At 33.5% G+C, this 12,162-nt stretch overlaps 1 protein-coding gene across 2 annotated transcripts in view; it reads left to right on the forward strand.

Moving 5' to 3' along the window:
• PLOD2 (procollagen-lysine,2-oxoglutarate 5-dioxygenase 2) overlaps positions 1-12,162 on the forward strand; it is a 120,748-nt gene that overhangs the window by 88,330 nt on the left and 20,256 nt on the right. For both annotated transcript variants that reach the window (XM_061419251.1, XM_061419258.1), the window contains exons 8-9: positions 7,335-7,436; positions 10,671-10,796. In XM_061419251.1, coding sequence (XP_061275235.1) covers positions 7,335-7,436; positions 10,671-10,796 — 228 coding nt within the window. The remainder of the gene's footprint in view (positions 1-7,334; positions 7,437-10,670; positions 10,797-12,162) is intronic.

Raw genomic sequence — 12,162 nt, forward strand, 5'->3', positions numbered from 1 at the left:
TACATGACCACTGGAAAAACCATAGCCTTGACTAGATGGACCTTTGTTGGCAAAGTAATGTCTCTGCTTTTTAATATGCTTTCTAGGTTGGTCATAACTTTCCTTCCAAGGAGCAAGCGTCTTTTAATTTCCTGGCTGCAGTCACCATCTGCAGTGATTTTTGAGCCCAGAAAAATAAAGTCAGCCACTGTTTCCACTGTTTCCCCATCTATTTGCCATGAAGTGATGGGACTAGATACCATGATCTTAGGAAGCTAGAAAAATTCAGTTGGTACTTCTGTGCATTTTTGACTATCATATTTAACATATGAACATTTTTTTCTTTTAGTTCATCTCATCTTCTCAATGAAAAATTAATGATTATATAAACATAATGAGGATTTTAGGTGCTTCCTTTTATCAGTAATATAAAATTATAGCCAAAGCTAATTAGTTTTAGCTTCACTGTGTTGAGATGAGATAATTATAGTTTATGACAAGAAATAATAAAAAATTAAAAACTTCAGCTGTTCCTACCATTCTAGGGGTTAAAATTGAAGGTTAGCATGTATAGTAATTTTTTTAAAGTAAGGAGAGCAGAATTTTTCTTAAAATGTTTACATGCTGGGGACGTCCAAGATATTTTTTTGAGGGCTCAGAGCCATCTTTCAATGTGTTTACCTCTCTCTTCCATCCATCTTCCTTCACTTTCTCCTAAATCCAAAACATAAACAAAGACTGAGATTTTATAGATAAGATGAATGCCAACAGGTGATTAAGGAGAAAGGGGGATAAGTAACAAAGGAGATGCTCTGAGATATATGAAAGGGTTAGGTGGGGAAACAGTGTCATACTTTATTTTTTTTTCCTTCCAGTTTTACAATTGACATATAGCACTGTATAAGTTTAGTAAATATCTATCATCTAAGTACAAAATAAAAGAAAAAGAAAAACAAATTTTCTTGTAATGAGAACTCAGGATTTGTTTCTTAACAACTTTCATGTATAACTTAGAGCAGTGTTAATTGTATTTATCATGTTTATTACATCTGTAGTACTTATACCTGAAATTTGTACCTTTTGATCACCATCCAAGTTCAGCTCGTCCACCTCTTGCCTGTGGTAACCATATATCTGATTTCTTTTTCTATGAGATTGCTTGCTTGTTTCTTTTTGAAGTATTATAATTTCCTAAAATACTATGTTAGTTCCTGGTGTACAACATAGTGATTCGATATTTCTGTACTTTACAAAATGATCACTATAATAAATCTAATCATCATTATATCACCATAAAAGGTACTACATTATTATTTGCTATATTCTTCACACTGTTCATCATGCACATCTCATTTATTTTGTAACTGGAAATTTGTACTTATTTATCTCCCTCATCTAATTTTCTCATCCCACCACTCTCATCCCCTCTGGCAACCACCTGTTTGTTTTTGTATCTATGATTGTTTCTGATTAGTTATGTTTATTCATTTGTTTTTAGATTCTATATATATATGAAATCATATGGCATTTACCTTTCATTGTCTGACTTATTTCACTTGGAATCAAATCCTCTTGGTTTATCTATGTTGTTGCAAATGGCAAGATTTCATTCCTTTTATGGCTGAGTAATATTACATTATATATATATATATATGTGTGTGTGTGTGTGTATATATATATATATATAATATATATATCACAGTTTCTTTATACATTCATATAATGATGGACACTTGGGTTGCTTCCATATCCTAGCTATTGTAAATAATGCTTCATTGAGCATAGGTGTGCATATATCTTTTTGAATTAGTGTTTTTGTTTTCTTGGGAAAAATATCTAGACATGGAGTATATGCATCATATGTTAGTTCTGTATTTCATTATTTGAGGGACCTCCATCCTGTTTTCCATAGTGGCTGCATCAATTTGAATTCTCATCAGCATTGTATAAGGGTTCTGCTTTTCTACATCCTTGCCAACACTTGTTACTTAATTTTTTTTTTTTTTTTTTGATCGTAGCTATTTTAACAGATATCTCATTGTGGTTTTGGTTGCATTTACCTGATGATTAATTTTGTTGAGCATTTTTACATTTTTTCCTGTGTCTGATGGCCACTTGTACGTCTTCTTTGGTAAAATATGTATTTAGATCCCCTGCCTGTATTTTCATGGAGTTGTTGTTTCTTTTTTTCTTTTTTTGATATTGAATTGTATGAGTTCTTTGTATATTTTTAATATTAACCTCTGTTTTGAACGTATCATTTGCAAATATCTTCTCCCATTCAGTGGGTAGCCTTTTTGTTTTGTTGATAGTATTTTCATGTGCAGAAGTTGTTATATGTGCAAAAACTTTAAGTTTGATTTAGTCCCATTTGTTTATTTTGCTTTTGTTTTCCTTGCCTGAGGAGGCATAACCAAAAAACCACTGCTAACATCAGTGTCAAAAAGCATACTACCTATGTTTTCTTCTTCAAGTTTATGGTTTCAGGTCTTAGATTTAATTCCTTCATCTGTTTTGAGTTTCTTGTATAATATATGGTATGAGAAAATAGTCCATTTTGGTTCTTTTGAATGTAGCTGTCCAGTTTTCCCAGCACCGTTTATTAAAGGGGCTGTCTATTCTCACTGTATATCCTTGCCTTCTATGTCATAGATCATTAACCATATAAGTGTGGGTTTATTTCTGTCTATTCTATTCTTTTTATTTTTTATTTATTCTATTTTATTTTTTATTTATTCTATTTATTTCTTTCTATTCTGTCTATTCTATTCCTTTTATCTATGTGTCTGTTTTCATGTCAATACTATATTGTTTTGATTACTGTTCTTTGGGGTAAAGTGTGAAACCGGGGAGTACAATACTTCCAGTTTTGTTCTTCTTTCTCAAGATTTCTTTGGCTATTTGACCTCTTTAGTTGTTTCATATAAATTTTAGGATTATTCTAGTTGTGTGAAAAATGCTATGGGTATTTTGATAGGAATTACATTGAATCTGGAGATGGCTCTGAGTAGTGTGGACATTTTCACAGTATTAATTCTTCTAGTCTGTGAGCACAGTTTGTCTCTTCATTTAATTGTGTCTTCCTCAGTTTATTTCCCCAATGTTTTATAGTTTCCAGAGTACAAATCTTTTACTTCCTTGATTAAATTTATTCCTGGGAAATTTATTCTTCTCTATGCAATTGTAAATGAAGTTGTTTTTTTTTAATTTCTGGTCAATTATTATTAATGTATAGAAATGCAGTAGATTTCTGTGTTTTGTTTGTATCTTGTAACTTTACTCAATTCGTTTGGTAGACCTAATAGTTTTTTGTGTGGAGTATTTAAAGTTTTCTATATCAGATCAGATCAGATCAGTCGCTCAATCGTGTCCGACTCTTTGCAACCCCATGAATCACTATGTTGAATAAAATCGGGAAGAGTGAGATCCTTGTTTTCTTCCTAGTTTAGAGGAAATGCTTTCAGTTTTTCACCACTGAATATGACATGAACTGTGGGTTTGTCATGTATGGCCTTTAGGTTGAGGTATGTTTCCTTTGTAACCACTTTGTTGAGAGTTTTTGTTGTAAAATGGATATTGAATTTTGTCCAAAGTTTTTATGCATCTGATTATATGATCTTTATCCTTTATTTTGTTAATGTGGTGTTTCATATTGAGTGATTTGAATATATTGAACTATTCTTGTGTCCCTAGAGTAAATCCTACTGGATCATGATTTATAATCCTTTTAATGTGTTACTGAATTTAGTTTGCTAATATTCTGTTGAAGATTTCTGTATCCAGGTTTATCAGGGATAATTATTATTTTCTCTGTTTTCATAGTGTCTTTGATTTTGATATCAGGGTAATGCTGGCCATTAGAACGAGTTTGAAAGGGTTCCATCCTTCCCCTTCAGTATTTTGAAATAGTTTGAGAAAAATAGGTATTAAGTCTTCTTTATATGTTTGAGAATACCCTTTTTTATCCCCTCACTTTTTGTGTGATTTTAGATGTTGAGTGAGTCCTTTGATGGAAGCACGTATTTTTCCTTTTAATCCATTCAGCCACCCTATTTTCTGGATTTGAACATTTAGTCCATTTACATTTAAAGTAATTATTAACAGGCATGTACTTATTAAAATGTTGTTAGTTGTTTTCTGGTTATTTTTGGTATTCTTCTCTGTTCCTTTTTTCTCTTAGTCCCTTATGATTTGGTTACTGAGTTATGTTTGTGAACTTCCTCTTTATCTTTTGTGTATCTATTATATGTTTTTGATTCATGGTTACCATGAAGTTCTTATATAGTAAATATCAGTATATTTTAAGTTGACCATTGCTCTAGTTTGGCTGTATTCTAAAAACACTACATTTTTACTCCCCTCTGCCACATTTTATGTTTTTGGTGTTTTATTTTACTTTTTTTATTTTGTACATTGTTAAATAATTATTGTAGATAATATTAGATTTTACTGGTTTTGTATTTTAACCTTCATACTAGCTGTATAGTTGGCTGATCCATTACCTTTACTAAATATTTGGCTTTACTGGTGGTATTTTTCTCTTTTATAATTTTCATAGTTCTGGTTATGTTCTTATCTTTTCTGTTTAAGGAAGACCCTTTAACTTTCTTATAAGGTTGGCTTAGTGGTGATGGACTCCTTTACCTTTTGCTAGTCTGGTAAATTCTTTATCTCTTCTTCAATACTGAATGTTAATTTCACCAGATAGAGGTTCTTGGTTGTGTTTTTCCTTTCAGTACTTTGAATATGTCATGCCATTCCCTGGCCTACAAGTTTTCTGCTGAAATATCAGCTGATAATCTCACAGGGTTTATTTTGTATGTGACAAGCTTTTTTTGTTGTTGTTGGTTTGTTTTGTTTTTTGCTGCCCTTCAGTTCAGTTCAGTTCAGTCACTCAGTTGTGTCTGACTCTTTGCAACCCCATGAATTGCAGCATGCCAGGCTTCCCTGTCCATCACGAACTCCTGGAGTTCACTCAAACTCATGTCCATTGAGTTGGTGATGCCATCCAGCCATCTCATCCTCTGTCGTCCCCTTCTCCTCCTGCCTCCAATCCCTCCCAGCATCAGGGTCTTTTCCAATGAGTCAACTCTTCGCATGAGGTGGCCAAAGTATTAGAGTTTCAGCTTTAGCATCATTCCTTCCAATGAACATCAAGGACTGATCTCCTTTAGAATGGACTGGTTGGATCTCCTTGCAGTCCAAGGGACTCTCAAGAGTCTTCTCCAACACCACAGTTCAAAAGCATCAATTCTTCGGTGCTCAGCTTTCTTCACAGTCCAACACTCAACATCCATACATGACTACTGGAAAAACCATAGCCTTGACTAGACGGACTTTTGTTGGCAAAGTGCTTTTCAATATGCTATCTAGGTTGGTCATAACTTTCCTTGCTGCCCTTAATACTCTCTTTATCTTTAACTTCTGACTTTTTGATGGTAGTGTATTTGTGTAGGGTCCCTTTGGATTGACTTTATTTGGAATTCTCTGGGATTCCTAGAGTCGAGTGTGTTTCCTTCACCAGTTTAGGGGAATTTACATCCATTATTTCTTGAAATATCTCTGTCCCTTTCTTTTCCTTCTGGGAAACCCTATAATGCTAATGTTAGAATGCCTGTTGTGCCCCAGAGGCTCCTTAAACTATCCTCATTTTTAAAAATTCTTTTTTCGTTTTGCTGTTTTGATTGGGTGATTTCCTATTAGCCTGTCTTCCATATTGCTGATCCTTTCCTCTGCATCATCTAATCTGCCTGTGATTCCCTCTAGTTTCTAACTTAGCTCCATTCCATTTAATTCTTTTTCTGAGGTTTTGTCTTGTTCTTTTATTTGTAACATTATTTCTTTGTCTCCTCATATAAAGTAATTTTCTGTTTCTATGTATTAGGTAGATCAGCTATTATCTCCTGGTCTTTAAAGAGTGACTTTGTATAGAAGGTTTCCTGTGGGGTTCAGTAGTGTGGCCCCTCCTGGTCACCAGAGCCAGGTACTCCAGAAGTGTCCTCTGCTTGGGCTGTGTGCTACTCCTGTTATCTCTGAGTTGCAATTGCTTTGGCTGCACTAGTGTATGGGGCTTGTTCCCAGTACAGCCAGCTGTAAGGCCTGGCCACAATCTGCCAGCTCATTTGTACTCAGAGAAAGTTTCAACAGATCGTGCCCCTCAGGTACATGCCCTAAAATTAATAAATAAATTTCCTCCTTGTATGACCCAGGCACTTTTCTAACTGCTGCCTCTGCACTGGGATTTGGAAAGAGTGAATCTGTGCCTTCACCCTTTAAGAGTAGTCTCAGTTTCCTACAGGCTTCTGGCTCTCCCACATGTAAGCCCCTCTGGTTTTAAAGCCAGATATTATAGTGGCTCATCCTCCTGGTGCAGGTCTTCTAAGAAGGGGAGCCCAAGGTTGGATTGGGCCCTTGGCCCTTTGGAGAAGACCCCTAGGGCTGTGATACCCCTCCTGCTTGTGGATTGCTCCACTGTGGGCATGGGTTCTGACTAAACTGTGTCTCTGTTCCTCCTACCTGTCTCATTGTTGCTTTTTCTTTTTATCTTCAGTTATAGAAGATATTTTCTGTTAGTCTTATGGTCATTCTCAGAGATGGTTCTCTCTATGTAGTTGTAATTTTGGTGTATGTGTGGGGAGATGTGAGCCCAAGATCTCCCTACTCTGCCATCTTGTTCTACCTCCCCTCCCCACTCTAGTCTATTATTGATAGGGTTTGTGGGGTGGCTCTAATTAGAACTTATTCTAGATCTATTTTAATCTACAGGATTTCTTTTCCTCAAGTCAGTATTCCAGAATCACTGCCCAGAAGCCTGGGTTATAGTGATTATAGTTTCTCAGAAGAGTTTAGTGCCTTTTGGTGATAAAGTATATACAATATTTGTTTTGTGTGGTGATGGTGGTAAGAGGTCACACTGGCACTTACCCATTCACTGTACATGTCTAGACTGAGCCTTTAAGCATATTTATATTATTACTAAATTACTGTTCACATAACTGCTTTTATTTGTTTTGTTTTGGTTAATAAGCTTCATTAGTTCAATTAAAACTGTGGTAAATCGTTTGACATATTGCTTTAATGGTGTCTCTTCTTATTTTTGATATATTGAAATGTTAGCTTTATGATGTATAATGCATTTTTTGGCATTTCTAGACAAAGCTTGCCTTCATTTATGATTCACAGTCTGGAGAGAACTTTGTTCATTGTGTATCTCTAGGTGACAAATATTTGTAGAATTATTAAGAGGATGTACCTAATGCAGAAAACATGCTTTGAAGTTAGAGGTTTATAGAATGAAAGTACATTGATGGGAAAGTCTTACTTTTGTTAATAGTGCAGTTTTCCTTCTTTTCCAGATCCTCCTGAATTATTTTGGAAACTATATACCTAATGCATGGACACAAGATAATGGCTGCACTTTTTGTGAAGTGGATACAATTGACTTGTCTGCAGTAGATGTGAGTGGAATTGACTCTGGGTGAAATGTAGTAATAAAAGTATATTTTCATGAAATGCAATGGTTTGTAAAATAAAAACAACGCATTATTTTATAGTATTGATAATTTGGTAGATAATATATTTATAAATCTAAAGCATGATGACAGAAAATTGCTAGATGTGTGTATTTCTAGAAAAACCAGATAATAATTGACCCGAATTGACCCTAGTAAAAGGGGCTTGGTTGTTAATATATACTAGCTTGCTATGAGTGGGAATTCTTGTTTTTAGTCTTTAACTTGGTCAAAGGATTGAGGAAAATAATGGTTATAATGCTTCAGTATTTGTATTGACTAATCTTATCTGTCAAAATTAGTTGATTAGCTTGATTTTCAAATTTGATGATTTAAAAATAATAATAAATAACTAAGGACTGTTTTAGTATTTTATATATAGTAACTCATATTAATTTTACAAATCCCATAGGTTTGACTGAGGTTTACAGATGAGAAAACTGAGGTACCTCCACATTGAGTAACTTACTTAAGGCATGCAATTTTTTTTTTTTTATATTGGAAGTGCGATTTGAATTTAGGCAATCTGGTTCCAGATCCTATAATTTTGACCACTGTGCAATTTTGCCTAGATGCAACATATATATTATATGCCAAGAATAGTGCTACTTTTACATATATTTCATATAAAATTATAGCTATAGTTTACCATTTATACTTTGAAGATACACATGCAATTGGAAGTAATTATTATTTATGTATAAAATGTTTTATGCATCCTTCTTCTTACATCAACCAGAGAAGTTTTAGGATATCCTGTGGTAATATTTTTCTTTCAAAAATTGGCTCTTATGTTTTGGAAGACTACTATGTGTATGAACATTGGGTTCTAAGGATAATTTTGTCATTAAGACTGATTATTACCTTTACTTACCATAGTTTTGTTGAATATCTACAGCATGCCAGATAAGTGTAGACACAAATAAAATTCCCCTTAATATAGTTCTGGTGACTTCTGGACCCATGCAAATTCAAAATAATCTCACTGTAAAGTACTAAATGTCCTGAATTAAGTAGTTTCTGTTTTTATCACTGTCTGAAAGGGAGGATAAAGAGTAATTTGTTCATATTTAGGAGCTTCTGAATAGAGCCCTCTTTTACTTGAAACTAAGATTTTTTTGGCCAGTCTCTGAAATAACAAGCTGAATGTTTCCTATCTGGAAAGAAAGCCAGAAAATTTCTGAATGAAGCTGCATCATGAAGATGTTTAAAAATTCATTCTGATCCTTTTTTCAAAAGAGTGCTGTCTTCTGGAGGAAGAGTTAAAACTTTTTTATCTGTTTGGTTTCCTGTTACCATAAACTTTCTGGTGCCAAGACAGAAAAATATTTATATTATACTTTTTTATCTTTATTTTTTTGCACATAGGAGTAACTTGATTCTCAAGCCATTTTTGTCTTACAGACTGCTAGAAAGGAAAGCCATTTTATTATAAAAATAAATTTCTTATGTATTTTATTTATGTAGTAATCATGCATATAAAATTAAAATTATATCGGTAGTTACAGTCTAGGGCTAGCATATTCTAAGATGTCGGCCATGGGCAAGTTTCTTTATATGAAAAAATGATAATGGTTGTCTCAGAGGATTGGTAGGAGGCTTAAAGAAATTACACATATATGTTTATGTATATAGTGATATTTTATATGATAAATTATATATATGAAATGCTAAGCCTTGAACAATACTTAACTGTTATCATCTGTACTGTTGTTATCATTAGTGTATAAAATGAACTTAGATTGATAGTGGAGATGTAGCATGGTGAAGCCTAACTCTTTACCTACTAATTAATATGTTCTGAGTTGCTCTAAATCTCCCTTTCCTCATATTATAAATTTGGAATAATAAATGACTTCTAAGGTTATTATATAATTTAAATGACATGCATCACTTCATTTGATAAGGGAGAGTTGTCATCCAGTTTTTACTCATTTCCCCTATTAAATTGAGAACTCCTAGATGTAGAATTATTTTTCTTTAGTTGTTTTTCTTTGTTTATGGACTTAGTAATAAATATTTGAGTAACTGAATGAATATATACAATGAATTGATATATACAACCGTGTTTGAGTTGTACTTCAATCCACACAAATATTAGGTTACCAGATGACAGAGGAATACATGAGGTATTATGTGTGAAAAGATGGGGGAAAGGTGCCTAATTCAGCACTTAACATATATGGCACTTTAAAAAATCTGTAATCTTTATTTTTAGAAGTTTTTTGTTATTTAAAAATTTTTCTTGTTCAATAGTGTGATGTACTTATTTGTCTTTTCTTTTTACCTTTTGATCTCCTTCACCCATTTGTATATAATTTGTAATTTAAAATTCTAAAGCCAGGCTTCAAACCATGGGTTTAAAAAGGCATTATAAAGAAATCTTTCATATAGTTCTAATAAAAATACTATTGCATGGTTGTTTACTTATGTTTCTGTCTTCCTCAACCATTTTAAGTTTCCAAGCCAGGAACTTTCCCTCTATTTTCTAAATGTTTCTGATCACGAGGATTGACTAATAATAGATATTTCAGAATTGTTCATGCAATGAGTGAAAAACAAGCCGTCCTCTAACACTTACCCAAATAGAAATTAAGAAAATATATTAAGATCAATTCAAGATAAGATATATTAGTGATGCAAAATAGCTTTCCTTATATATAACATAATAAAAGATTCAAACATAGAAATAAAGTCTCATGATTTTAGTAATGAGGCTAAATGAGGTTTCTCATAATAATCTCTATGATTACTTTATTTGAGCCACAGATTAACCATTCAGTTTCCAAGCCACAGAAACAAACAAGGAAGCACAGTTAGCATTTTGGCTTCTGAGATGAAGCTGTCAAAATAGATTCATATCTAAAGAAAGTTTCTTTTAGGACTACTTTAAAGGGAACAGTCAACACTAGAGCAGGCAATAACCTTAATTATAGTGTCCCTGTAATAAGTACAGTAGTGAGCTTCCTCTTCAACCTGAATCATAATGTCAAGATGTTATTTGGTAAAAATCATTGATGGGGTCCTCAAAAATGTATTAGAGAATTGCCACTGGGCAATCAAAGTTATGTTCTACTGATATTATAGTATGTTTTGTGCTGTATTGATTAATATTTGCATAGAATTTAAAGTAAAACCATGCTAATGATAATTTGTTTTTATGTTTGCCATAAAACAAAGGTCTATCCAAATGTAACAATAGGTGTTTTTATTGAGCAACCAACCCCTTTCCTACCTCGATTTCTGAACACATTGTTGACACTGGATTACCCAAAAGAAGCACTTAAATTCTTTATTCATAACAAAGTAAGTATTTGAAAAATAAATTATTTTATGTGAAAACTCTGATTTAGTTGAAACTATTTGTTATTATTTGTTCATGTATAAAAAATTTTTAAATTTGGGTTAAATTCAGTGGGGGTTTTGAAATCATTACTGCTTTGCTTCTTTAGGGGGCTTCCCTTGTAGCTCAGTCAGTAAAGAATCTGCCTGCAGTGCAGGAGACCTGGGTTCAGTCCCTGAGTTGGGCAGATCCCCTGGAGAAGGAAATGGTGACGTACTCATGTAACCTTGCCTGTTAAATCTCATGGACAGAGAGCCTGGTGGGCTGCAGTCCATGGGTTCACAGAGTTGGGCACAACTGAGTGACTAACACTTACTTACTTACTTGCCTCTTTAGCACCTAAGTATTTCCAGTAACTAGTATCATAGTATTGGGATGAGCCACATGAAGCTGTCAGTTTTTTTATGGATCAAAAATTGTTGACTATCAGCCATTTTAATGAATTTAACCTAGTATATAATGAAGAGATGTCAAAGAGTCTATAGTCCTTTGGCTTTGGGTTCGTACTGGTACTTACTTTTATAGAACTGGTCATAAAATAATAGTTAATGATAATACCTGGGTTTCCCTGGTGGCTCAGACAGTGAAGAATCTGCCTGTATTGCAAGAAATGCGGGTGCAGTTCTTGGGTCAGGAAGATCTCCTGGAGAAGGGCATGGCAACCCACTCCAGTATTTTTGTCTAGAGAATCCCATGGACAGAGGAGCCTGGCAGGCTACAGACCAGGGGATCGCAGAGTCGGATGACCAAAGCAGCTCAGCATGCACTTGGTGATAGTACCTAACATCAGAACTTGAAATGTCTTCCAGATACAGTATTGTTTTGATTAATCACATACTCTTTCCCAAAGGCTTTCATTTCCTTCAAAAAATATTCAGATCCTCCCCAAAACCTCCCACATATAGTCTAAACTTAAAGACATTTTTCCTCAATGTTTTTCCATTTACTTATCTCTTTCACATTGAAACTGTTGACATTTATTATCATTTGGAGAAATTCAATAGCCATGAAGTATAGTTTTTTCTCTCTTTTGTCTTAATACTTTTAGTTTAACATTGTTCTTTCTTCCTGATGTACATATCAGCTAGTCATTTGCCTTTTCCAGAGACTATTTTATTTAATATATTTGCAAAAAACTAGCTCAAATAAGTTTTAAAGGGTGAATGCACTGAGCATTTGCTTTTTATAAAATGCATTGTAATATATTACTTATATTAAAGTATTTTCTTTTTATGGAATGTGTTTTACACTTTTCCTCCTTTCATAGGACCTAAAACCCCTTGATAACAGAAGTTTTTATCTTCTTTTATTTAAAATTTTACCTCTCTG

The sequence above is a fragment of the Bos javanicus genome, chromosome 1, assembly GCF_032452875.1.
Source record: "Bos javanicus breed banteng chromosome 1, ARS-OSU_banteng_1.0, whole genome shotgun sequence".
Lineage (NCBI taxonomy): Eukaryota > Metazoa > Chordata > Mammalia > Artiodactyla > Bovidae > Bos > Bos javanicus.